The following is a 27,314-nucleotide window of genomic DNA, read 5'->3' on the forward strand; positions in this document are numbered from 1 at the left end:
ACTAAATTAAGGATAAAGCGGTTGAGATAATGGATGGATGGATGACTTCATTGAATCATAACAAAGTTGCCTGCCGCAATGTAGTTTGGATGTTTTAACACTTATTCGGGCCTACCACACTATTTTATTTTAATGTTAGTCATTGTGATGGCACTTGTGTAAAAGTGTGAGAACCACTGCATTAGATAAGATGTAAAAAAAAAAAAAAAAAAAATGCATTGGGTGATACTATGAGCTGTTCCTAATATTTTGTCCTTCTCATAAAGCTGAATAAGCACTCGTCCAAAACTTGATCTGGGCAAGTTTATGTTCTTTGTCACTGCCATGCTTTCAAATGCAGCTAGAAAACTTTTTTCCTTTTCAAATGCAATGTTTGATGACAAATATTACGTGTTGTGGTTTACGTCGATATAGTTTGCATTAGTCTACCGGGCCACTTTCGACGTTTCTTATCCCGGTTTTAACTTATTTTGTCAAGTTTTGTAGGAAAACAAACCCTCTCCGAAGAGGGTTTATTAACGGTTTAAACTCAAATTTATCAATTAGAGAATACAGTACAACGCGTATAAAACGTAAACAATTCGCTTCGTACCGATGCTACTCCCGACAAGCCATTGTCATTGGCTGGTAGCTAGTTTAAAAACGGTGTACTTAGTTTAAAAACAAACTAAACAGCACCTACCGTGTTTTATTTCAACTACATAAAACGTTTTAGTCCACGACGCCCCCTGACAGTTAGTGTTAAAGTGGGTCTTCGTCCAGACAAGTTCGGCAAAAATGTGAAGAATGTCGCTTGTGACGTCACACACAAATATTGTAGTGCGTTTTCGAGTATGACAGTAACGAACGAAAATAAAATGATTTTGAAGTTATCATTGACACTTTAAAATATAAACATACTTTGTACACGTATATAAATGTGCACAAGCTCTTACTTGGCTACATTAAAAATGTTGCATATGGTTGAGGATGACATTGAATGAACGAAAATATATAATAGAATAGAATCAACAGCACATTATAAGAAACCACAACTGCTTTATTTCTTTCGATAAGCTCTTTGCTTTTCCTAAGTAATGAACACATTTTTGATAAGGTCAAAAGGTATCGGTCAGCTGGGATAAATACAATACTGTGCTGGGATCAGCTGTGTAGAAAGCACTGGTCCTTTAGACAAAATTAAATCTGCATATTTAAAAGTACTCAATAAAAGATCGGGTAATGTTTTTGGTGGTGATGAGCAAGCACGTAGCACTTTTTTTTTTTTGCAAGAGAAAAACAACCCAGCCACACTAATTTTTACGTTAACACAAATTCCCATCTGTGACTTTGAAGCAGGGATGGTAAACCTTTTTTTGTCTATGAAATTCCTTGAAAAAATGTTTTGTGGTTTAAATGTTGTCTTCAGAATTGCTAGCCACAGGTTTCCCAGCCAGCAATTACTTTGTGGCTATTTAAAAACAAAACCTTCCAAACTAATTTGTCTTCAAAACAGTTAAAAAAAAATGTTGATGGAAATATTAAATAATTGGACCCTGATTGCTGCCTTTATTGCTTGTGCCACACAGATAAGAAGCTGGTTGACCTTAATGGCACCCCTTAAGTCTTGAAAAACATGAGGGAGACTTTTGCCTGCCTATCTTCCATCAGTTTAAGTCCCCCGAGGGCCATTGGGGAGACATTTGAATTCTAATTTGTCGTGATGGATTTAAAAACAAAAAAAAGACTCAAGGGCCTCAGCGGATTTAAAACGAGATTCTGAGGAAGTACACATGACGCTCTCTGGGGTGAGAGTCCTTATTTTTATTATTAAATATTTTGAACGTTTTGTATCGAATGCCATCTCAGCCATGCCGTAGTTTGCTCACCCCTGCTTAAAATGAAGTGTCACATGTAACACTCGGAGACAATTGGATTTGTGACAAGTTTAACGTGGAAGCAACATGAATTTGGGAAAGGGAGGGGAAACAAAACAAAAACATCTCACCATTTTGTACAGCAGAGACAATAGTGTAAAAGCAAACCCCTTTTTTTTTTTTTTTACTTTTTTTTTTTAAGAAATAACATCTAGAAATCTACATAAGTGTAGCCACAAGTTCATTGCAATTTGACATCGACATGCAATGTTTTGCTTATTTTGTTCCTGTAATTATAAAACCCCCATTTCAGATGACAAGAGCTTGAGTTTTAATTTTCAACAAACAGGGGGAAAAGTGCCCCAACTGGATTTGAATTGCTTTTAAAAATGTCCAAATGACTGTCCATAACCAGGCAGTTCATAGAGTTTGGCAAAAACAGTGTGCACAAATGAACCATCAAGCAGCCATTCACAGAGGGAGGGGGGGAAATAAATTAAAGAGAACTGTGTGGAGATCTGTTTTTTAAAAGGCTGTGTCTATGTATATATTTATATATACAGTATATATATATATCTCTCTTTAGAAGTCTTACATTGGGGTGTGACGTCAAAAGTGTCCGGGTCAATTGTCGATGGTGCTTGTTGGAAGGCTCAGACGTTGTGCAAGGAGTTTGTGTTTTGTAGGCTGGGTGATGACCACTCTCTTCATATTTTTTGTCTTTTCAATCTATTTTCTTTTAGGTCCACAACTGACGACTACGCCTTGCCCTCGTCCACTTTAACCGCCTGGGGTTTGATGGCGCCCGTGCGTGGCAGCTTGGGGTGCTCGGCGGCTGCTAGGGGCTTCTGGAGTTTGCTGGTCATTACTCCCGTTGGTGGCCGGCCCTCGCTCAGGGCTATGCGCACCTCTCGCACTGTTTTGCACTGCGTCAAGAAGAAGGCAGAGTGAGTAACAAAGCGACACTGTTTATTTGCATTTATTTCAATTAAATTAGGTAACAAATACAGCAGATATTCTGTGGTTAAACAGAATTAAATCTGAACATTGAAGGAAGATATGGTCAAACATTCAAAACCACTGTCATGATACAGCATTGTTAAAACTTTATTTACACAACTGCCTTTCACAAGGGATGACAAGCCAGAGGAAAATGCTCGTAATTGAAACAAAGAAAATTTGACGACTTAAGTGCTACTCAAAATGAAACTAATTTCTTAAATAGTGGAACTGCAAAATATTTGTAAAATATACCTCTGAGGTCAAACTGAATGTCTGACACCCCCCCCCCGCTCCAAAACAATTGCAGCAAAGTAGGGGTAACCATTTTTTTTTTACTATATCATGGAGAAAACCACAATGACAAAAAGTGTGCAATTTTAAATATAAATTGTGTTCCAAGCTAATATGCTGGTTGGCAGATTTGTTTAATGATTCTTCATCGTGCATAGGCAAATACAAATTGTTGTGCACCGACAGAGCAGTAGCATTACTTGTGGATTTTCATCATTTGTGACGAAGCTTGGCCCGCAATCCCCTGGAAAAAGCGGGGGGAAACCAACTTCAAACCCGACATAAAACGTATTTGGAAGTTTCATGAAGTTCTGCGGCTCTCAAATACATACTAGAAACACGTTTGAATTGGACTATTAATGGCAGCTTTGAGACAATAAACAATCAATGCAGTGAATATAGAGATAAAAAAAGAAGATGAAATGAAATTACCTATATTTACAGTGGGTGGCTCACCTTCATGCCATCCTCGGGCCCCTTGATAGGGGGCTCGGGGACCAAGGGAGGGGTGGAGTGGCAAAGGTCTCTGCCGGGATTGGGGTAAGGGGGGGAGCGGATCATGACGGTTTTGTTGACCTGCATGACTGGTCTCTGAATGGGGCTGGGGAAGGGGCCACTGGTGGGGGGACGCATGTGCATCACCAAGCCACCCTGAGCAGGTGAGACCTGATGGTCATGGGAGCATGGTTGGTGATGTGATGAGATTGGGGGGGGGGGGGGGGGGGGGGTCAAAACAGGGAGGCATAAAAAAAGTTAATCACCAAAATGTTACAACCGTGTATTAAGGAATTCTAAATCAAAAGTTGTACCTGCTGTGTATAATGATGGGTGGGCAATGGTCCAACCGGGCCTCCGGGACCAGAAGGCTTTCCGCTTGGGCTAGAAGATCCAGGCCTGATGAAGAGCGGGAAGGAACAGAGTTGGAGCAGACATTCTTTTTTGATTGTCATCATTATGGACATAGTTCACCTGCACTCACCTGTAGGAGCCACCGGGCATTCCCGGAGAATGATTGGGCTTTTCCGAAAACTGGAAACCTTTCATTTCCATCTGGGAGCTCTAAGAAATGACCAAATGATAGACAAAACAGATCACAAAATGAAATGGAGATTTAATGTCGTGAATGTCAGCTTTGTTTTTAGGCAACGGACTGGTTTAATTTTTTTTAGTGTGCGATGACGAAGAGGGGCGGACCTCTCTGCTCGCAGGCATGACGGGTTGTGAACCAGGTGGCATCATCCTGCGTGGACCTCCCACTGAGAGATTCTGGCCTTGCTGTAGCTGGATGGACTGAGGGAGGATGAGGTGTTGCTGGGCGGAGCCGTAGCGCACCTGAGATCCAGGCAAGGGCATGGTCACCTGGTGAGAAGACGACAAAAACTTTTCATGAATCAATTGAATGAGTTGTTACTCGAAAATAGGGGATAAAAAACAAATAAAAATAAAAGCTCCACACCTGGATGAGTTGAGAGTCCATTAGCTGTGACGATCCCATGCTGGGCCCCTGGTTCAGCTGGCTATCGTAGACTAGCTGCTGACTGCCGGTCATGGGCTGATAGTGCGAGCCCGACGAGGACTTGACAATGTCTGACGGCTGCATGCCGGGGAACGGTGAGTAGGGCCCCTTCAATGGCGCTCCGCCTGACAGCACCATGGGACTGGGCTGCGACAGGTTGGGGTGCATGTAAACCGGCGACCTAAACAAGACAAGACGGCAAATTAAGCGAGCTGATGCAGAAACAAGAAACTAGTTAGTAAGGCACCACTTAATACCGAAAGGGGGCGATAGAGTTGAACATCTCCTGGGACTGAGACACAGGCAAACCTCCTCTAAGCCCCAACTGAGCCTGAAGAGATGTGTGCAACGAGATGGGGATCTGCTGGGCTGCCGCCTGAATGGGTGCACATGTCAAACATTAGAAGCATTTCAGAGACAGCACACACGAACGAGTCAGTGATTCTGTGCGTGCACAAACTTGTTGGTAGGTCTGCTGCTGAGTCATCGTTGGTGGAACCAAGCGAGGCTGGCTCGGAAAGACATGACCATCCAAATACAAAGGGGGAATGTGACTACCTAAAGAAATTGAAATGAGGTCAGCAATTTTTTTCAAAAGACTATGCACCTTTTAACTGTACTAATAAGCACTGTAGCTAGCTACTCAATACTAATTTATAAAACGTGGACTTTGAGATATTTTCATTAAGTTCGACCCATAAAAGCTTGTACAATATGGATTTCACCATGCAATGAAATGTATAGCTTTGACATAAAATACAATGCTTCCCCCCCCCTACAACTCTCTCTTTCATTTCTTTCTTATGTTGTACCTTGCAAGGACATAGAGGGTGCTACGGAGGCCACAGGCATAGGCGGCATGGAGACCCCTCCAAAAGAGCTGTAGCTGACCCCGCTGGACGAACCCACGCTGCACGGAGGTGGCACGCCAGAAGCCCCCGCACTGGGAGAGCCCTGCTCAGGAAGGGACTGGGAATTCTCCCACGCTTTACGGGCAGACTCCATCTGAAAACAGAAAAGCATCGCACATTCTTACAAGAACGAAAATGCGTCTCCCGCTGAAATCGTGTCGGCCAGGTCAACACCTTGAAATCATTGTGACATTATTAATCATTAATTCATCCAGTGTATATAATCATGGGGATATTGTTGATGCATTGACCTGAAATGAGAAAGTATCAAATATGCTTTATCGTACCTTAAGGGTCAGGTCAGTACTTGGAAAGGAAAGCGGGTTGAGGTTTATGCCAGGCTGCAGGTGATTGGAGCGGAGCATGGGGATAGTCTGAAAGAAGACAAGTTGCCAATTAGTTGGACAGGCACCAGTGAGCCATTTCATTCGGAACAATTAGTTCAAATTCACCACTCACATTGACGGTGAGGGGATCTTGAAGCTTGTTGACGGGGTTTGACACAGGCACTGGGGTGGAACCTGGTGGCAGGCTAAAGTCAGAGTCCTTGGCGCTGACGCCAAACTCAATGGGGGGCACAGGGAGCACGGTGTCCACGTGGAGGTCCACGCCGTTAACCGGGGTGATGGGGCTACCTTCCAGGCGATCCACTGCCTCGGAACCCTTGCGGTGCTTCAGGGAGCGCTCGTTTCCGATGGGCCCCGGTTTGTGCTGCTCTTTGCTCTGCTCTGGGCCTGCATCCGAGTCCTTGGACAAAAAAAGAGCCTGAGCGATTCACTGAGTAATTATTGTGGATTCAATCTTGTGGTACCTCAGAGTTGGGCTCGCTGCCAGTATAAGACACTTGTTTAGTCCACGAGTCTCCTGCCCCTGAAGACTGCACTGAAAGAGCTGCGGAATGAACAGAGGTAATAATTCAGAGCATTCATCCAGAGTGGCGCTGCCTGCATCAAACTAACTCACCGGAACTGTTGGTCTCCCAGATTTCCGTTCCCAAATTACTAGAGGAAAGAGTCTCTTCTGGTTGTTCGATGCTCATGCCTCCCTGCTTCTTAGCAAAGCGCGGCGCTATCTTGGACGCGACTGACCTGTTCTTCACTTGAACCTGATGCATGAATTTAACAAGAAATACTTGGAAAACCCCTTTTTGCATCCTTTTTCACTCAACGACAGTTTGAACTTACGGCGACTCCTTGATCCTTCCTGCGCCTATCGTCATCTTGCGGACGTCTTTGTTTTTTGGACAACGCATCGTGGTAAGTGTCCGAATTCGAAATGGGTCCCCCGGCATCTTCCTCAACTAAAATATAGGAAGATTTCAATTCGAAATCTACCGCAATAAGGGAAGCATGTATATAATTTAATCCTTTTTTGGTTCAACACTCACTTGGGTAGGCACTGAGCTCATACTGGGAAAGTGGTTCAACGATGTCAGGTTTGATAGGGCCTGTCTTTCCGCCCTTTCCGGAGGACTCGTTCAGCTCCCGCTCATCTGACTGATCAATAGTGTAGCCAGGGCCCGACTCATCTGGACTCCTGCTAAGAAAGAAAAAAAAGTGTCCAAACATGGATAAGGTTTGTGAAGAAAATGTTTGACTGTGTCAAAAACTGGAAGATACTAGCAACTGGTTTCTCACCTCATAGAAGAGGCCACTCCATTCTGCCAGGTGTCATTCCTGTTTGAGGGAGCAGATTGAGGGTTATCGGGTGCACGTGCCATCTTACTGGTCTCCAGCACCGAGGGCTCTCCTTTCCTGTTCTGGCGGTCAATCAGCGGCCTTTGGCTCGAGAAGCTTCGTTTGGAAAGCTCCCTCTTCTCGATGGAGCCCGCTTCACCGTGGCATGGGTCCGCGAGAACGTCGGCGTGCCCCTGCGTAGATGCGCCACCGCTCGCTCTGCGCTTCTCCCTCCAGTCGGCAAAGTCGCTGTTGTCCGATCCGGTGTCCCATTCTTCAGTCTGAGCTTGCTGGCCGCTGCGTCCTCCAGTGTAGGTGCCGCTGGGCCACTTGTCTTCCCCGTTGCCTTTGGGACGACCAGGCCAGGGGTTTGCAAAGTCTCCATTTATGTATTCGTCACTGGTCCACTGGTTGGAAGCGGGGTCACGCTCTTGCTGCAGGCGACGGAAGCGCGGGGGCTTGTCTTGACGTGGGGGGCGCCGCCGCCTCAGCACCACTCTGTCAGGGTTGTCAGGGTCAAAATAATATTCCCCCTCACGGTCTTCGGAGCCATTTTCCATGAAAGGGCCGGTAAATTTTGTGGGGTATTTCAGAGACTCACGCTCAGCAAGCGGTTTACGGGAGAAAGATGAGTCAGCTCCGGGAACGTAACCGTTTTCTTGCATGGAAGCACCAGTGCTACCAAACTGATGACCACGACCCCTCCATGAGGACATCTCTCGAGAACCTCCGTAGCCTCTAGTATAGTTTCCGTTGTTCAGTCTGGGAGGCAGCATGCGGCCTCCAAAGCCTCTGCTCGCCTTGACTTTTTCTCTGTGATCGGCAGCAGCCTGGTCTTCCGCGTAGGTCTTGTTGGATCGCCAAGACTCCCGATTGGCTTTGCGAGTTTCTCCAGACTCGGAGTAGCCTTCTCCGTTTTCAGAGCCCTTCTGTCGCCGTCTCTTTGGCAGCTCCTCATACTCGGAAGTTTCACTTAGTGTCTCGCTGACGTTTCGTCTTCGTGGCTTGCCTCTCTGGAACTCCTCCACCTTCAGCTCTCTCGGTTGGGCTCGGCCTCTCCCTGGACGCAGACCCTGACCGGCGCCATTGTTGTAGGCACCTCTGACGTTGTCTCCACCCCGGATGCCGCGGCCTCCACCTCGCGAATTGAAATCCCTAAAACCTCGACTTCGGCCTCTTCCGGATCCCCTGACTGCACCAAAGGCCTGTTCTTCGTCGATGAAGATCCAGTTATTACGGCGCGGTGCCTGAGGTTCCGTGTTTTCGAGAACATCTCTTGGCGGCTGGAATTTGTTGGTGTCCCAGACGCTCTCCCTAGGGGAATCATCACTATGGTTGATTACTGGAGGCCGCTCCACTTTAGCAGGACCCGGGGACTGACGCTGCCTTTCTTCAGCATGTTTCTCAACCATGGGCGATCCAGAGCGCCTATTGCCGACAGCCTGGTTATCTTTCTTTAAGTCATAGACGTTGGTCAGGACTTCCTTCTCCAGCCGGTAGGGGACAGCCTTCTCTTCAGGCTCAGGTTTGGGCTTCTCATTCTCCTTGTCTTCCACTTTCAAAGCCTTGAGAACTGGTTTCTTAATTGGCCCAGTTCTACGCGTCAAAGTCCGGCCAGTGGTCTCTGATGGCTGGCTGACACTAGCAGCGGAATCAGACCACTGAGTTTGAGCACTGATTCCTTCATCTCGTTTCCAGTTGTCTTTTGAGCCATCAAAGCTCTCATCGTGAGAATCACCATCCTTCAGATGGCGGTCTCTTGTGTCTTGTTTTGGGGATTCGTTATCACCATGATGCTGGGTGTGAAACAGAGTGCCAGTCAGCAGCCCCTGGTCGTGGTGGTCTCGGTCCGAGGCTCGAGTCTGGAAGGCTTGATGTTGGAGGTCATCATGAGGGTGGGGGATGCTCTCGCTGGTCCTCTGCTCATAAGTGTCTTGCTGGGAGGCCATACCACTTCTGCTGAAAAAATGTCAAAACGGAACATTGTTGCAGGATTTCGCCAACAACAGATTGTATTGTGATATTGATTATATTATCTGTAGAACTATGAATGAATAGAAATACCTATGAGGAAGTGAACTGTCATCAAGCTGACTGTTATCCTGGTTTTCGTGCTGCCTCTGGTAAGGAGGAGTAAAACTGCGCAGGGTGTAGCTGTCTTGGCTCCAGACAGGATATGGCTCAGTGGGAGGGGCTCTTCGCTCTTGCTGCAGGTTGGGATGACCTTCATCAGAACTGGGACTGTTCAGGCGGTCTTGGTGCATCAGAGGTTTCATCAATCCTGCAGAAATAGAAATTTAAAAAAAAAAAATAAATAAATAAAAACTTCGTGAACCACAGCGCTAAAGGAATGAGGATCATATTGGGGAGTCTGCACTCACCAGGTGAATGGACCGGACCGGGATAGTAGTCGACAGGAGATCGTCCTTGGCTGACGCGGGGGTCCATGAAAGGTGGCATCATCATCCAGCGAGGATCAAAGCCGAGGACATGCGGGGGATAGTAGCTTCGTTGTGCGTGGCTCGAGGTGGGTGAGGCTTGATGGCTCGACTGCTGCCAGTGCTGCATCTTGTAGACCTGCTCCTGCTGAATGGACATGACAAATGGAGTTACCTATGAACTTCTAGACCAAAACAGGAGCACTTAAACGTGAATATTCTCACATATCCACAACAGTAACATTACACAAGAATTAGAACTTCTGGAGGATCAGTTATTGCTAGGACCAACAAGTTCTTTGTTCCTTGATAAGCTAGTATGTTTCCAGAACATAGAATGACCACTTCACTGATTCAAGTGTGGGGTCTCACTTTGCGGGAGTTAAGCTCAAATTTACCTGTTGCTGGTGCTGTTGGGGTTGTTTCTGAAAGCGGGGTGGCACAGGTTTTGGGGCAGGGCGTCCACTGTAATCCCCAGAGGGGGAGGAAGGCTCTTGGGCATCATCCTCGCTGCTGCGATAGGCGGGGAAACTGAGCTCTTCGCGAAAACTAGGGCTGGGGGAGTTGTCAGAGGAGCACTCATCTGGAGAACAACAATCCCATGATTGAAATATTTTATATTTAATATAAAGTGACCCATCTTAAATGTGCTACCTTTTGCATTGTACGGGTGGTTGTCATGGGCTTTATTATGATTCCTGTTGGGAGACAAGGGGTCTTCTTTGCTGTCTCTCTCTTTGTGGCCCTCCTCCGTCCTTGAGGCTTGCCTTTCCGTCTTGCCAAATTTCTCATCCAACCTTTTGAGCTTCTCCGCACAGGCCGCCAGCCGTTCCTCGCGGGCGCGCCGCTCTTCCTCCCCGCGACGCCTACGGGCCCTCTCCACGGCCTCGGACAGCTCAGGCGATGCAAACTTAGCCCTTGCCGGGGGCTGAGATTGCCGCTGGTGGTCTTCTGAGTCGATCGCCGGCTCGCTTTGGTTCTTCTGGTGGGACCGAAGGTGGAAGAGATCTATTTATCAGTAAAGCCATTGACTAACCTTTTTCACATTATGATCCTGGAGAATATCAGGGGAGCCTTTAAAAAGTACATTATCCACCTTTCACGCAAAGTGACGCAGAAGCGGGATATTTAACTTTGTCGGAATGTAAATGACAGGGCGGGAAAATTACACGTCAGGAATGTAACCTCTTCCCAGCACTGCAAGGTAACCGGACACACTTCCGCTAATGCTAAAACAATCTTGGTATCCTTTGCACTAAAAAAAAACAAAAAACTATGATATGAACTTTTACAGTCAGCATTGACACTACCTGCAAGGGTGGAAATTTGGTGGCTTAACTTTGTCCCAAATTCTGTACAACAATGTACCTTAAAACAATCCCAGCTTTTGCAGGCAGTAAAATAGCTTTATACATAGGCATTGTGTCAAGTCAGAAAATACCCACAAACGTGGAAAATTCCAGGGTCGACTATGCCACTCTCCCAAAGAGGTGAAAAATATGGCTCACTTTTACAGCAGTGTAAAAAGGGACTAGTGATTGGAACAAGTGAATCATTTGCATAATCTTTTCAAAAATGAATAAACTGGAGACATATTGAGTTATGGTACGCGATGATGGGCTAAAACAGCTGAGACCATAATGAGTTCATCTCAGCCAAGTAAATTCAAGAGGGGCCGAGTGTAAAAAGGGCGCGTGGTGTGTCGTTCACCTGGGTGTCCGCAGAGAGATATCTGCTTGTCGTCTTCCTCAGAGGCTCCTGGTGGTGATAAGAAGAACTCTCTTCAGGGCCCTCACTCGAGCTGAGTGATGACGGGCAGTCGCGGCGATTCTCCCTTTCCCACTCAGCCCTGGAAAATTCAACACACAATCTTTTCAGGAAGCATAACAGTGTGGAACTGTCCTGAGTTGCATGCTTGTTATATTACAGTAGAGGGGTGAAAGTGTGAAAGGGAATGCAGAGCGTCTCACCACATCTTGTTTTTATCATTGGCTGAGTGCTCGTCTTCATCGTCACTGAATTTGAGCTTCTCACTGTAATCGACTTCTTCATGGAGACCTAAAGTAATGACAAACACCATGCGTAAGAAAAAAAGATGAATCTGAGGCTACTGGGAATAAGAATGACACTAACTACTTTTTGATGGATTGGCATACAGTGATGAGGGCAGTTAGAAATATTGGGGGGGGGGGGGGATGGCGGACGACCCCTACAACATATTCTACCAGGCAGCAACCCTTTTCAAAATGCATATCTACATACATATAAGATTAAAGCAAGTAAACAGACAGCTCTTCAACTGGCATCAACATGAATGCCTTCATTGCGATTTAAGTGAGATAAATGTAGTACATACCAGCCCATCCATCTTCACAGTCATTGTCGAGGTCATCCAGATCCTTCAGGTCCTCGGGATTGATGATGGCGGGTCGTTGTGGTCTGTCGCCAGGCCGACGGATGGGCTGGGATGAGAGCCTGGGCGGCACACGGACAAATCGGTTCTCTCGCCGAATGTCACCACTGGAGAGTTAAAAAAAAAAAAAGAGAAGGGGGAAAAAAGGATGCCTTACCCTCAGGAAAGTAGACATGCGAACTGTCACACAGTTGATGTACTTACTTGACTAGTTCAGGTTTAGCATAAGTCGGTCTAAAAGTCGGTTTGTTGTCGAATCGGGCTGGTGGTGCTACTACGACGTGGTTTGTGCCTGAAGTTTCTTGCGTCTCTTTGGAGCACATCTGTCCACAGCAGTATGATGTAAGTTGAAAGTACAACTAATCATCTCGAGAAGGGATGTTATTGGTACTTACGAAAGCTGGCAACATGTCATGGTAGACAGCATTGGAGGTGTGGAGGAGCTGATGCTGCAGTGCAGACAGCACCGTCCTACGCAGAGGCTGAGCGGGACGCAGGGAGACCTCCTTGGGGTCCACGCTCGGCGGCTGTGCAACTGCCGTCGCTGCCACGACGACGCTAGATGAGGCAGTGCTGGTGGCGGAAGAGGGGTGGGACGTGGCGGGAGGGGTGCCCGTCTCGCCCAGGGTGGTGGGCTTGCCCTCGGGGTCCGCTGGCAGGCCGAGGGTAAGGGATGAGGGCTGGAGGTTCTTGCCACCTCCCTCCCTCCAGCTGGTCACATCTTGAGACAGACAGTGTCCAGTTCAATAACACACACACGAGAAACAAATTCACTCCCGAACTGACGCAGCGAGGGCGAGACATACTCTGCGGGCGGAGGCTTGGTCCGGGCCCATACGACGGATCGTAGCCGCTTCTTTCCTTGCCAGCCTTGTCCTGTTCTCCAGCGGCCTTCAGCGTGGGAAATTCCTCGTGAGAGAAGGGCTGAAGTTGGCTTAAGGCCCTTGAACCTGCAGAGTCGCCACATGCAGGAAGTTCAGTATGCCAGCGTATATTTCCAGCCCAAGAGTGAGCTGACTCACCATCTGGCTCTGCTGCCTTTCCATTTAGCTGGGCCCATTGCTTTGGTCCACCTGTTGTTGTGTTCTGTGGAATGGGCGTGGGGGGAGATGAGCACATAATGATTTGATCAAAATATATTGTTCAAAGTTTAAATGCAAATGTATTGAACTTCAAAGTCAAATACTGGTGAATTGCACACCACAGTCAATCTCTGTGCCAGATTAGCAACTATATGTACCTCCTGGTTGGCTACTGGGGGAGGCTTCTGAAGATTGGAGACAGACTTCTGTGAAGCCGGCTGCAGCTGCGACTCCGGCAGCTGAGGTATTGATGCAACAGAACTACCAAGACAAGAAAAGGAACAAACCTCGTCGGACAACTGGGAGACAAGACGCCCCGGGAACGTTAGCAACGATTCCCTCTTACCTCTTTTGATCGGGTTGTTCCGGCTTGTTTGCCCATCCTGTACCGTCTTTCGGGACAATAATCACGTTGGGATCGTTTCCTTTGTTTTCAGACTTCAAGCTCGGTAGGTGAGCGGGTGGGGGCATGCGCCGGGCTGCGGCCACTTTGCCAAGACTCTGCAAGCCATGTCGTGGAACTGATGGCGAGAGCAAGGCAGTTAAAAAGACGTTGGCGTGAATGAAAATGTTGCTAACAAGTGTAAACACAGCCTAAAATGCAAGGTAACAATATCAAAAATAAAAAGGTACCTGAGTTTTTCTGGCTTTCTATTGATTTTCCCTTGTACTTGTCAAACAGGCTGAGTGAGGAGTACTTGCTTTTCCCATCCTTGGACTTGGTTATTTGCCCCAAACGATCGGACATTGCGATGTAATGTCATCGAGTATGGAAATTTGTCTTTGCGCCTCTTCCCAGTGCTTTTCGTATTCTACATAGAAGAGACATACAAGAGCGGAAGTATTAAAACAATAATAAACACCAACAGGAACACTAAAGACAGAATGTCCCATTGGAATTAGATTGGTCATGTCACTAGATTTGAGCAGCATATACTAAATCAAACACAGGAAACATGATTACAGTGCTTGAAGTCAGAAGTTTAAATACAGCTAGATTCCAAATGATCAACTTCACAGCATTCATATAAAATCCCAATGTCCCATTACTGGTGAGCTAATTTTAGAAAAGGCTTGTGGGTGACCAATGTGTGTGTGGGGGGGCTACCAAGTGCCCACAAGCAATACATTTGTGAGCTCTGCTTTAGACAAATATTCACAGATAGGATCATTCAAGGTCTTCAATTAACCTAGTGTTTTGGAATGTGGGGGAAAGCCACAGTAGCTGGAGCAAAACACATAAGCAAGGAGACCATGCAAACTCCACATAGGAATGCCTTCACAAAGTTTAATTCACTTTGTTTATATGTCATTTTTACAGATGACTTCAACGGGGCGTGACACAAACGCACACTTCTCTGCACTTACTATAGGAAAAACATATTCGAGTGTGTAATCAATCCATAACCGATGATAATGCTTTTCAAGTATAACAGAATAGGACAATGTGCAATATTCAAGAAAACGTCGTCCATTTTGAGTCAATTAAACGCTTTCCGCTCACATTTAAAAATCTTTGCAGCGCCAGATAGCATTGTGACGTCACATGCAGACGCTAACGTGATGACATCTAGCCCCCGTCAAATGCTTGACGTTTGGATCTTCATATTTAGCCTCGAATAGGCCAGTCTGTGAAAATAACAGCTTAGCTATTTGAAATGTTTCAAAACAGCTAAATGAGCAGGCCGCTGAACAAGGATCTGGGTAGCCAGCGCAAAGGAAACGAACCGTGACGCCAAGCCAGCACACAATAAATGCAATGCAAATATTTTTAACTGCGCGATGATATCTCAGTCAAAATAGAGAGAAATATTTACTTACGATGGATTTTCTTTTGTGACAAAACGAGCACAAAGTCACCGTCGATTTATGACGCTAACAGCCGATGCTAACTTGGCAGCTAATAGAAAATGGCTATGTAAACATCCAAGCATCCAAGGTTATAACTCATATTTGGACAGTCAAAAATAAAAACACATGCCAAGATAAAACGGTGAAAAGAATCCAACCAACTGTGGTTATTTATGGGGATTATTGGAAGGAAATTCTACGTGGGGAAAACGACAATCCGGTTGGATTTATAGTGTTTCAAATACAAGCCCTAAGAACAGGCCAGGGACATTCGGTACAGCATTCAGTTGACCGCAAAAGACGACGATATTCCCGGTAAACTATGCGTTACGGACCCCGGAACGTGTCATTCCCAAGCGGGGAACATTTCCCGAGCTGGGGCGAAAGGCACCGAGGCCAACCTTCAGGACAAGACGATTAAAAATGGCTGCTGCCCAAAAAGAACAAAGCGACAATAAAACTGAAGCGGGTCGGCGAAACGTCCCTCGGACGAGGCTGACGACGGCCCATAACTTACGGTTTCGACGTCAATGTGTGCCTTATGTCCAGCGGCAAGGGTTTGTTGTCCGCAAAATATCGTCTTTTGGAAGGATGGATGGGGATTGTGAAGCCCAATGTTTCCTAGGATTCACAAGTAAGGGACGCTGTTGCTGGGATTGTACCCGGCCTGCAAATGAAGGCTGAATCCAGTTTACAAGAAGGGTGGGAGGGAGGATACACAGACGACGCTCGATGCGTCATACGTCACCGGGCGACGTCAAGCGCCAGTCATTACGAACTCACGAAAACCATTTCATAAAGTAAATTTCATACAGTAAATTCCATACAGGAGCAACATTTATAATAATACTAATAACAATAATAATAAATAAAAAAAATCACAAGAAACCCATGAATAAACTTAGGTCAGAAAGGACGCGTGTCCATGTCTTCTCCACTAGAGGGAGACATCGTCCTAGCATTTGTTCCCCCGCCAGTGGAGTAGCTCTGCAACGTACTTGCTGAGAAACCTTTTTGCTATCTTCATCTTTAAGGAAGTCTTAGATAAATGAAAACATCCATTTAACTAAATGTTTGTATTGAATTTCTTGCAAAAATGTTGATTTGTATTTCCCTTATTTTTTCATCTTAACATTTTTAATTTATCCTCAAAATGTTTTTCCCCATTAGGTGAAAGGAGCAACAAACTGTTCTGATCAATATGCTTCAACGTTTATCAGTAGTGTACTGCTGTCAGTGTCAACTCAGAAGAATGCAGGAGACTTGACTTGAATAATCTTAGAAAACTAAATTCCCTCAAGAGTGACAATGTTTTTCAAGTTTTTCCATATACTTGAGACACAACAGTACAAGTGTTGTAGCGTCTGCAGGGACCAAAAAACACACACACACAGATATTCAGGACATGAGCTCTACACGAGACCTTGATTTGGGGTGAAAACAGCACCAGATTGTGTTATGAGAACTAATGAGTGATAAGTTTTCTGTTCTGTTGTTACATCATCATTTCCTGGCAGGGTGTCTAAACGTTGCCACACAGGAAACATTCTCACTTGTTGCAGCATCAGAAACAACAACGTCGACACGTTTTACCGACTTCCATCTTTGTTTATTAACAAGATGGGCGTGAGAAAAACTGTAAAAACACATGTCGAAAAAAGCACTATATAAATCTGATGCATTATCATTCTCTTAGGTTGTTTTGCTACATAGTCCCAAAAACAGCAGGGCGGGTGCTATCAAAGACAAAGACATTGTTTTCAAAGAATGCGGTATTATATGCTAACATGCATTCTGGCACAATAATTGTGGAACTTTGAACAGCTCAGCCCTTTAGTCTATTAACACAATAGCCAAATATTAATGACTGAAATGAAGAAACATGAATAAAATTAAAGATAAAGTTCAATGACGATGTAAATTGTCAGAGAATTCAGATAGCAAATAGTGTGTTTTCTAAATAATACAGTGCAAAGTAACCAGACTGAAAAATACATCACAACCTTATCACAAGGGAAGAAAGATGTAATTTTAAAGTCGTAATTTTATGACAAAAATGACTGCCATCAAACCCTTTGAAATTATTTGAGGATCAGCAGGTTATTCTGATAAAAGTATTTTTTAGCAGCCATCTTGTGGTATTTTTGCCATCAAATTGTTTCAAAGTAGGTTGAGGAGTGTCAGTATTTAGACACAAGTAGTGCTTTGCTTCCATCATGTAGCATTCGAGAATCTTCATTTGGGAAAAAGAGCTTCATTATTTTTATTTATTACCTTGGGGCCAAGGATCTACGTTGAACTAAGTTGAGGACTTTCATTTAGACAAAAGAGTTGCTTAGCCACCATGTTGTGGCATCTACATTACGGGCTATTAGGAACTTTATTGGAAGGGCGTAAATTATAATTGACCATTGCTGCAGACATTAGACCCAAATTTAAGTTATATTACTATTTTAGCCCCCAAAATACAATGTTTTTTTTACAATATGGAAGTTAGTTTAAGAGGATTAAAAAAAAAAAAAAAAGGGTCCTGGATGAAATGAAAGCAACAGTACACGTCTTTTTAAGGCCTTTCATGCAAACCTGCATTGAGAATGTGACAACTGCGACCGGTGAAGTCCTAGCGCAGTAGTACAGTCAAAAAAAGGGACTCCAGCTGAGGGTTCCGATGGAGATGAGAGCCTGACACGTGTTGGACGACAACCACACCGTCTCCATCAGGCCAAAGTGGAAGAGACCCAGGGCGAAGCCACAAAGCACATCTGTCAGATGATGCCTGCCCAGCAGCACGCGTGACACCCCCACCAGGACGGCCCACAGCACCAGCAGGATGCGCAGAGGCACGGCCAGAACCAGGTGAGACAGCAGGAACTTGGACACCATGGCGGCACGGCTGGCGTGCGCCGCTGGGAAGGCATACGCGTCCATGGCAACGCGGTCCAGGAACCCCGGCGACATCTCCCACGGTCCTTTGCGCTTCACCAGACGCTGCACCCCCGCCACCGTCAACACGTCCACAATCAGTGCTGCCGAAAAACAAAACAAATATGTAACTACTGCATTGATTTATTTGACATGATCACATTCTTCAAATTGGGGTATAAAGAAAATGGAGTGGTGCTTTAAAGCACAAGAAAACACTCTGTGGTACTTTATAAAAAATAAACACAATAATAATAACATGAATTGAGTATGTGTTCATACCTTTATTCAATGGGCCACCTCCTTGGCCACCAGAGGGCAGTATGACAAATATATAATAAATCCACAAAGACGACAGTCACATCTACAGAAAGTTGCAGCAATATTTAGGGCCCGACTGGTTTTTTTTTTAGGTCCATGCCATTGTCAATATTTGACAGAATACATTTTTCAGGCAGAAGGGAAAGTAAGCAAATGTTTTGTGTCTTGAAATGAAAGCATCCAAAGGACTTCAAGTATTGACAAAACGTGACCAAAATGAATGCGTGAAGTTGTGATGCCAAGTGAGCAAAATGAAGGCAATCTAGCACATGTAGCTTAGCAACATTAGCTTTGAGTGCACATAGCAGATGTTTCCTTTTTTAGCTGCACCGAAATATCACAGTCCGTAAAGCGTCATGGTCATGTTAAAAGTAGCCCGTCAGCTGTCTGACAGGTTAGCGTCTATCCCACGATACACTTTGAGCATGGACACAATATTAGGTACGCCTGACTCTCCTATATGAACCATTTAAAAAAAAAAAAGAAAAAAAATTAGCTTTGTGAATGAATGGGGGTCAACTTCAGCTCTTGATGCTGTTTACTGACAGTTGAAAATAAGCACTCAAGCAAAAAAATAGGGAACGCAGGTTCTTTGATAGTGGGGAAGATGTGATGTGAGATACAAATGAAGAACATTTTAATGCCAAATCTTCCCATGTTTGGAGCAATTATTTTTAAAAATTTACTTTAAAGGTGAGAGTGACTTGTATTTTTACTATACATGACATATTTTAACAACTTGTAGGACTGTAAGGAATGTTTAAAGTGCCTATCCAGTTAATAAAAGATTTTGCAACAGTTTGACCCTAGAAGAGATTAATTCTTTTCCAATTAAACCGCTACATGTGAGAAAAAAAAAATTGTTTTCATGTGTTAATCTGCTCCGCCAGTAGTTTTGGTGCCAGGCTGCTTGTGTTTAGTGGATTTGAGCCCCTCAAACAAGCTTCCTACTGTGCAGTCACACACAAGAAAAACAGCAGCGAGAAGGATCAACACATTATGATGTTCTCTTCATGTAAAAAGAATGCCACCTGACCCAATAGTTATTTCTGTTTGGTTCGGAACAAAAGCAGCGGAGGTGATAAAGATGGGAACAAGTACGTCAAGGACTTCTCTCACAGTCACATTGTCATTGTGTTGTTGTTGACGATAATAAGGAGTGTGTTGTCTTATGAGGTACACAGTCATCTTAATGTCTGTTTTTCTTTGATAATGAAAAAAATAACAATATAAGTAGCGATGAAGAGGCTCAGCGTGGCCTCCAATCAGAGCGCCGTGTTGCTCCAATAAGCAGGTTTGTCAACCTTGTGGCTCATTAATCTGTTTTTGGCTCCCCACTAAGAAGTAGTGTTAGGTCCACATTGAGAAATAAAGCTTAAACTTGCTGACATTTTCCATGAGGAAAGAAAAGTCGGACTTTTCCCCGAGAATAATGTAGAATAAAAGTGTTCTTGGGGCTGTCACTATCAAATGTTTTTAGAATGGATTATTGTATTCTATTTTAAGTGTATTGTAAAAAAAATTCCCCCAATGACTTTTTTTAACCAATTGTTCAATTTGTGGTGTTTGTTAGCACAAATTATGTTAAGTGCTCGTATAATTAGCTTTGTTTTGCAGTAATGCTTAAGCAACAGCTAAAATGCTAATGGTGCAGGAACAAACAAAGGCAAACAATCTTAAAATCACAGGCACATATTCTTTATCCTCTGTGAATAACAACTATTACGGCTTAGTTGTGATCGACATCTGTGCTTCTGTGGGACTTTTTAACTTCATGAGGCTCAAACTGTTTACTAATTGAATATCTGCTTGTGTTATCGTTGACTACGATACTGAATTAATCATCACATTATGAAAAATGTTGAGAGATTGGAACGAATTACTGGCACTTTCATTCATTTCATTGGGGATAGATGATTTAAGAGCATGGTCACAGAACTCATCAAGGTACCACTTCCAAGCTCCCATAGTCAAGAGCCAACTTTAAATTTGGTATATTCCAATGGAGCGTTTCCATTTTATTCTGAATTTTGCGAGAAGACTCTAATTGTGCCCAATTAGTGGTGTGCGGTCGCTGGTGACCTCACTCACCCAGCAGCAGGTTGACCAGCACCTCCTGGCCGGCCAGGGTGTTGCTGCGCGTGAGGCACACCACGGTGCCGATGATCCAGGTGAGGCCGTGTCCGGTGAGCGCCAGCAGGTTGAACATGGAACGACAGCCGCCCCACGACGACCAGGTGTACGCGCACACGCTCATGCGCTTGGACAGGCTGATGTCGATGGCGAGCAGCGAGCTCTTTGCGATGCCCTTAAACGACGGATTGAGCTGCATGCAGTCTTCCTCCGGCAGCCGCTGCTGGCTCGGCTCGCCGCGCTTGCCAGCGTCCGTCTTGGATGCGCTATCTCCGGCTTCCTCGCTCGGCTGGCTGCGGAGGGAACTGGAGCGCCTCGGTCCCGCTCCGCCACCACCACCGGCTCCTCCGCCAGCGCCGCCACCGCGGTTCTCCGGGGGGGCCCCGCCTCTCAGCGGCTGGTTGAGCGACATGAACTCGGGTCTGTTCAGGATGTTGTTCCGCTCCCGAGCCCTGGGTCTCATGCTGGTTGCGGGCATGTTTTTGTTTGGACCTCTTCTCCAACCGACATGCAACGGTGAAAATGGCTAAAAATAACCCCCTGCCCCGCTTTCCTCTCTTCCTCCTGTGCCCTTAATAGATATTTTTAGAGCGGGCGGAATGTGCAGTGGCCATGCTCGTCCGTCGTGAAGGTAATCCGACCTGGGAGCGACCACTTGACACTTGCTCACGAACAGCACCGTGCATCGCCAAACTGTTTACTTCCGGGTATGCGCCAGAAAAACTCAAGAAAAATCGATCGCGAACCAAACAATAGCCGAAAAAAAAAAAGACATAAAGCCCCTCCTTGCCATTTACGCAAGTGACGTAATGGTTCGACGCACAAAGCAGATTCCAGGTTAGATGCGCACCGGAAAGGAGTTGTCCAAGGTGCTTAACGAGAAACGTTGAAGGCTTATTATTTGAATAAAAGAAATGTATTTGCATGGATTTTAAAATGGATCTTTCTAATCATTAAAGAAATGCTGATTGAATGTAAACCCAGTGGGGATCCGTGCAGAATTGGATCAATTAGTGCAGCCCAGAGTTAAAAGCAAACGTGGTGAAGCGGCACTTCGGTGTCACGCTGCACGCAAACGGCATAAACTGCCAACAGAAATGAAAGTGTAAACAACATAAAATCCAGGTTAATTTTTTTTTTTTTTGCTGTGTGAAAGCATGCACACGTGACAATACAGAGGAGGGAGTCAAGAATAAAAGTACTCCTGGAAAGTATAATTCTACGAGTTAAAAATCATAAATCCACTTGAAATAATTAGTCGTTTTGATAATGTTTGACTGTGCCTACGTTTCCCATCATGCCCCACGCTCACACTAGGAAATGACGTTGTAAGATCATTATAAAACCGCTTGCCAGCGACTGTCTTGGTTAAGCAGTCGGAGACCAACGAACGGGTGAACCTGCACCAGCGGTCTCGCCGCAACGACAACTCGGACTCAGCCTCTACCTCCTTTTTTTGCTCGGCGAGAGTTGACACCGCTATTTATGTATTAATTTTTAAGCCCCCACTATCGACATTTTATTTGCATTTGTTGCAAGTAGTAGTTGGAACCGGTGGTGCCTTGCGCATGATGCGAGTTGCGGACGCGCAGTGGCTGCTGTTTCTTCTTTCTGCGTGGGAAATGAATTGCATTTAAGAAACTGTATTTCGATGTTATTATCATCATACATGAGAAAAGGTACGCTTTTTTTTTTTTTTAATTCATGCCTTGACTGAGCCAAGTGAGGATTAAAAGGACACCATCGGCGGCTGCAGAGTATTTTTTTTTTCTTCAAAATTGACGCCAAATTATTATGATGGTGCTAACCTTCATTTAACTCTCACGCAACTTTAACAAAAGCGTTCCAAGTTTCTCTTGGTGGCGTTTACGCATAAACTCGCACGCCACATCATATGATCTGGTTACCTCCTTCTCCAAAGCCGCACGTTTCCCCCATTTGAGCTCCAACAAGGCTTTTTTCGGACCCAGCGGCCGGTGACTTGTGCCGCCGCCCCGATGCGTCTCCCCCCTCCGCAGGCGCTCCCGTGGATCGTATTGTTGTGGACCGTCGTTGAGTGGCTCCCCGATGCGAGCGCCATGGGCTGCCTCCAGAGCATCGCGTGCAAGCCAAAAACCTTCCGGGACGGCGTCGCGGTGCTGCAGGTGAACACGTCCATCGACCCCAACCCCACCAATATCGATGAGTCGTCCGCAGTCATTCTGCGCTACCGCACGCCCTACTTCCGCGCCCAGGCCTTGGTACTGGTGCCGCCGGTGGCCGCCAACGAGACGTGGACTGTCGGATGGATCCAAGCCTGCAACCACATGGAGTTCTACAACACTTACGGCAGCAAGGGGATGTGAGTATCATAAATGTGTCAATCCGCTTAATGTACTCAACTAAAGAAGGCACTCATTCTCAAAGTCACACTGGTACCAATCAATTGTATTCAACATTTTTGTACAATGACACTATATTTACACAGTGTAAATAATATAGCGACATGCAAGATTATTTTTGGATGAACACTTTTAATACTGGTCATTACTTGGAGCGCTTTTTAAAAAATATATATTTTTAGGTACAAGGTTTGAGAACTGATGTAAGGCTTTGTTTTGTCAGAATATAAAACAGCATTTTTGTATTTGTAAACCAAGCTTGGATAAAACTACCGACATTTCTCAATTTCATAGGAGTGGCAACATTTTTGCCCAATGTTGAGACACTAAGTACTTGCATTTGAGCTGACTCATGTAATTTCACATCCTCATATGTGTAAGTGTTTAAGTTAAAAAACAATATTCTGTCTTGAGGAACACGAACCAGTTGGTTTTAGGAAGAGTTGCTCTGGGATTCCCATAACAGACTAGAAGAGTAAATTATGCATGTGTATATTAAAACACAACACATAATAGTATTTATGAATAACAGGTTCAGCAACTAAGGATTTCAAAAATATATATATATATATATAAAGAGCAAGGCATGATAAATTCCACGTTAGACAAACTTTTATTGGTCAAACTTCAAATGTTCCTAATGTTAGCATGCAAGTGTTCTCGGTGGTGTTGCATAGGTGCTATTTTGTGCTCTCTTGAAAGTGAGGAACAAATGTGAGCTGTGACATCCTGTTGGGGCGACCACAAGTGGGCTGAAAATATGCTTTTATCATCTCACTTTGCGTCAGGACCAGCTAAGGGCTGAACGTTTAAGATTAGACATACACATATGCACACACCCTTGAGACGTATGTAGCAAACCGCATGTATTTGCCCCCATAGGAAATAACATCAAGGGAATTAATTAGTTTTGTTGTTACTAAGTCTATACAGCAATAACCCAAATTATTATTATTTTATATATAAAAGTTTAATATATATTGAAAACATTTGTTTTAAGGGTGGATGTGTGTGGGGGAGGGGGGTGGTGAAGGCAAATTTGCTGAAACAAGACGGATCTTTTTTTGGGGGGGGGAAGGGGGGGGATTCTTCTTGCACACAAAGTATTTGTCAGCAGTGTCAGCCACCAAAGGCTCAAAACGCCAATAGGAATTCATTAGATGTAAATCGGAAATGTATCGATCTGCGGAAGCAGAGCCATGTGGTGAGCAATAATGCCCAAGGATCTTAAGTCAGGTGGCCTTGAATGAATTTAATGTTTACTCATATTTGAATGCCGGTATTAATATAGAGGATGAGAAAAGTGTTCCATTTGTTTGGGTGGCATGTGTTAGGAAGGATGAAATGAGTTTGCATATACACACGGACAGTGAACTGCACACACGCGAGCAATTGTCATGCCTGATGTGATAATCTGGCCCCGTGGCACAAAACATGGACGTGAGGCCGAGCAGGCAGATAGTCATGTGGCTGCTGCTCACACATCTCTTCAGCACAGCGGGGGGAGGGGGGGTACAGTATGTGTATTCGCCTTTTCCATTAACACTTTTAATTCCATCTCTACAAAACTTCATTAGGTGCTTGCAATGTCTCTTTCTACCTCAAAAAACATAAACATACAATTTAGGATGGAAATGGAGTTCACCTGGTTCTGTCTTCCAGGTCGAGTTGGGAGCTCCCCGATCTTCGCAACGGCAACATCCAGGCCATCAGCGACTCGGATGGCGTCAACTACCCCTGGTACGGAAGCACCACAGAGACGTACACCATCGTGGGCCCCACACGGAAGGACAGCAAGTTCACCGTCAGCATGAACGACAACTTCAAACCCAGCATCACCTGGGCTGTGCCAGTCAGCGACAGCAACGTGGCCGAGCTCACCGCCATCCGCCGTAACCAGAGCTTCACCACCTGGCTGGTGGCCATCAACAGGGCTACGAACGAGACCATGATCCTGCAGACTATCCGCTGGAGGATGCGCATCCTCATCCGCGTGGACCCGGAAAAACCACTGGGTCAGCGGGCCGTCCTCCTGGAACCCATAGCGCAAGAGCAGCCGGAGATTCTGGGCGAGAACGAGAGCATCCCGCCCAATGCCTTGGTCAAGCCCAATGCAAATGACGCCCAGATGCTCATGTGGCGTCCTCAGGAAGGAGACCCTGAGGTTGTAATCCCACCTAGATACTGACCCCACACACCTTTCATACCAAAACAGTATCAACGTTAGCTCTTTTCAAACTGCCTAAAGCCAGTGTTTTTATGCCTTTCTTCCGTGGCTTTGTTGCACTGAAATCATATCAGTAGGTCAAAAATAACCCAACAATGGGCTAAGCTTACTTGGGTCAATTTGATCCGACTTTTTAAGTTGAATGAATTTACATAAGAAGTTGGGGTGGCAATTGGTTGGTTCTGACCCATAATTGGGTTATTTTTGATCCAACTAACTTTGGTGTATCAGAGCCATACCAGAATTGAGAGGACGCCTGTGTGTAAAGCTTGCGTTGCACTGCTTCTAATAGATGGCATTTTTTTTTTTTTTTTTTTTAAATTTCCAAGCAACTATTTTGTACCGATACAGAGAGTGAAAAAAATGTGTGCTATTTGTGAGAGGTTGAACTCATGAGTATTTTATATGTCAATCACCTAATTGTCTGATTGCGGGATGCTGTATCGGTGGTAAAGTTGTTACGACTCGGATGTGGCCGCCATTTTGTGCCGCCAATCTCGTGTGAAATAGCGTTGTCTATCCTGTCTTCAATAGAACTGCAGAAGCTGTGAAGAAAAAAAAAAAACCACCACCATTTTTATTGGTGTGGCGGAGGTTGAGCCATTTAAAAACCGGACTGAACAAATCACAACATTTCTACCTTCAAGCTGGCTCGTGCTAAAGGAAGTCACACAATTTAATTGAGTTATCCTGTGTGGAGTTTTAAGTATTTACTATGATTATGCATCGATTTTGTGCACGTGTGATTTTATTTATAGGCTGGGAGAGTGCATTTGTGTTTTTGTTGTGTTATACAATCCATGCTGCCTTACATGTATGTCGCGTTCCGCTCCGTCCAAACCCTTTTAGCCTTAAAAATGAGTGCAAGGCAGCATTTTGCCCCAATGTCCTTGGTCTTCCTTTCAAGAGTCAAAATCTAGGACTGGACTCTTTAATGTTTGAGAAAAAATAATAATTGCAATGTATTCAATGACAAAGAGCAGCTATTAATGTAGCAATAAAACATGCTTTCCTGGTTTCTTTTTTTTTTTTTTTTTTTACATGTTGGCATAATGTTGACAGTGATGCAAAAAGATAATGGATGGATGTTTTATTACTATACCCTTTTTAAATAAATGTATCTTTGCAGACTGAGCAAATTGTGTTCTAACTAAATAACTTTATTCTAATATTGACTTTTAATTTATCAAACTTTCCTTCCTTTCTTCAAAATATCCTTTATTCTACAAGTACTCATATTTTTTTCAATTTCCAGATTGTATATTTGTTCTCCGGGATATATTTTTACTTTATGCTATTTTCAGGTCCATTGAAAAAAAAGAAAAGTTCATTGATGCTGTGAGGCTAGTGGGCTGCATTAGCATGATTGCATAACAAGCTCATGCATGGCTGAGTGAGATTCATGCTGACTCAAAGGCCATCCTGGTGAAGCAGGGTTAAGAAAAGAAGGGCTAGCGGGAGATTCCCGACATAATGAGATCACTTGGACACCACACGTGGAGGCGACCGTGTGACTTTTGGGTGAGCGAGTTGGCCACGAGGGGCAACCGCAGTTAGTTGAGGTTGTGAGGTCTCGCAGACTTGCGAGGGTTAAGACGGGACTCCAAATGCTCATCAGAACTGCAAATAGCCATTGTCACAATAGACCCAGTAGTGTAGCCAAAAGCAAGCTATGGCGGTAAAAAATTATAATTAATGTAGCTTGATGTTAACAGAAGGTAGCGGCGACCCATGTGACCCATTCACCCGACGAGGCTGCTGCAGGCCTTGGATGATTACTCAGTGTAGTAGTCAACTGGAGTACATGTAACCTAAACCTGAACGTGTGTGTGTGTGTGTTTTAATATCCCCGGTTGGAGGGATTTAGGCCAACGCAAGTTTGACTGCTCTTATTGAATCATCATGCTCTCTCAAATGCACACCACCACCACCAAAGGTTGGTCCTATCTGTCGTGGACCTTGTTCATCATGCAGGACCACACATGGTGCAGAAAAACATTCACTCCCTCTAACTCTCAGACACACACATCTCACGTGCGCTCATTTACACACGCTAGATTGTCTTTCATTGTAAATTGACACCCACGTTTCCAACACAGTGACATCATGAGCGAGTAAAACCTGCAAGAACCTGCGCTACGTTGTCTTTACCTCGCTCGAGGCTAATTGCGCTATAGGTGGATGTGCTATCCCGACCACCAATGTCCTATTTCAGCAAGCTTTGCACAAAGGCACCACATTTTAGCCTTTAAGCGCTGAATTGAAAAAGGTTCCACGCATTATATGCACATGCC

General features: G+C 44.9%; 3 protein-coding genes across 19 annotated transcripts; 1 reads left to right on the forward strand and 2 right to left on the reverse strand.

The window, feature by feature from the left end:
• Positions 1-1,910: 1,910 nt before the first annotated feature.
• Positions 1,911-15,736, reverse strand: prrc2b (proline-rich coiled-coil 2B). Of its 17 annotated transcripts, none has more exons than XM_061293509.1 (32): positions 15,554-15,736; positions 13,819-13,997; positions 13,532-13,706; positions 13,344-13,446; positions 13,126-13,189; positions 12,910-13,053; positions 12,499-12,824; positions 12,308-12,426; positions 12,047-12,210; positions 11,661-11,748; positions 11,401-11,539; positions 10,345-10,672; positions 10,089-10,273; positions 9,634-9,838; positions 9,317-9,533; positions 7,328-9,211; positions 7,214-7,249; positions 6,964-7,112; positions 6,761-6,876; positions 6,540-6,681; positions 6,388-6,467; positions 6,036-6,341; positions 5,864-5,950; positions 5,478-5,670; positions 5,126-5,223; positions 4,923-5,041; positions 4,606-4,846; positions 4,344-4,529; positions 4,129-4,208; positions 3,959-4,043; positions 3,606-3,815; positions 1,911-2,782 (listed from the first exon to the last, which is right to left on the reverse strand). In XM_061293509.1, the coding sequence occupies exons 2-32, from the start codon at positions 13,931-13,933 to the stop codon at positions 2,615-2,617; spliced, it is 6,552 nt and encodes a 2,183-aa protein (XP_061149493.1). In that variant the 5' UTR covers positions 13,934-13,997; positions 15,554-15,736; the 3' UTR covers positions 1,911-2,614. The 17 variants fall into 17 exon arrangements, with proteins under 17 accessions (XP_061149493.1, XP_061149492.1, XP_061149496.1 ...); XM_061293508.1 differs by having other exon boundaries at positions 6,964-7,115; XM_061293512.1 differs by having other exon boundaries at positions 6,036-6,097; positions 6,212-6,323; positions 6,964-7,115; positions 7,214-9,211.
• An 887-nt stretch (positions 15,737-16,623) lies between these two features.
• LOC133163746 (inactive phospholipid phosphatase 7) lies at positions 16,624-21,182 on the reverse strand. Its single transcript, XM_061293961.1, has 2 exons — positions 20,371-21,182; positions 16,624-18,062 (listed from the first exon to the last, which is right to left on the reverse strand). Exons 1-2 carry the CDS (start codon positions 20,888-20,890, stop codon positions 17,674-17,676), a joined length of 909 nt encoding a protein of 302 aa, XP_061149945.1. The 5' UTR covers positions 20,891-21,182; the 3' UTR covers positions 16,624-17,673.
• Positions 21,183-21,769: 587 nt separating this feature from the next.
• fam78ab (family with sequence similarity 78 member Ab) lies at positions 21,770-26,159 on the forward strand. The gene is made up of 2 exons (XM_061293753.1): positions 21,770-22,753; positions 24,456-26,159. The coding sequence occupies exons 1-2, from the start codon at positions 22,410-22,412 to the stop codon at positions 24,979-24,981; spliced, it is 870 nt and encodes a 289-aa protein (XP_061149737.1). The 5' UTR covers positions 21,770-22,409; the 3' UTR covers positions 24,982-26,159.
• Positions 26,160-27,314: the final 1,155 nt, after the last annotated feature.

This window comes from Syngnathus typhle, linkage group LG12 (assembly GCF_033458585.1).
Source record: "Syngnathus typhle isolate RoL2023-S1 ecotype Sweden linkage group LG12, RoL_Styp_1.0, whole genome shotgun sequence".
In the NCBI taxonomy this organism is placed as follows: domain Eukaryota; kingdom Metazoa; phylum Chordata; class Actinopteri; order Syngnathiformes; family Syngnathidae; genus Syngnathus; species Syngnathus typhle.

Excerpts from the sequence above, each read along its gene's own strand:
- fam78ab (XM_061293753.1), top strand. The coding sequence starts at position 22,410 with ATGCGTCTCCCCCCTCCGCAGGCGCTCCCGTGGATCGTATTGTTGTGG. Across the intron at positions 22,754-24,455 it reads ACTTACGGCAGCAAGGGGAT|GTCGAGTTGGGAGCTCCCCG; the intron begins GTGAGTATCATA and ends TCTGTCTTCCAG.
- LOC133163746 (XM_061293961.1), bottom strand. The coding sequence starts at position 20,890 with ATGCCCGCAACCAGCATGAGACCCAGGGCTCGGGAGCGGAACAACATC. Across the intron at positions 18,063-20,370 it reads GCTGGTCAACCTGCTGCTGG|CACTGATTGTGGACGTGTTG; the intron begins GTGAGTGAGGTC and ends GTTTTTCGGCAG.
- prrc2b (XM_061293499.1), bottom strand. The coding sequence starts at position 13,933 with ATGTCCGATCGTTTGGGGCAAATAACCAAGTCCAAGGATGGGAAAAGC. Across the intron at positions 12,211-12,307 it reads GCTAAACCTGAACTAGTCAA|TGGTGACATTCGGCGAGAGA; the intron begins GTAAGTACATCA and ends TTAACTCTCCAG. Across the intron at positions 9,534-9,633 it reads CGGTCCGGTCCATTCACCTG|GATTGATGAAACCTCTGATG; the intron begins GTGAGTGCAGAC and ends CTATTTCTGCAG.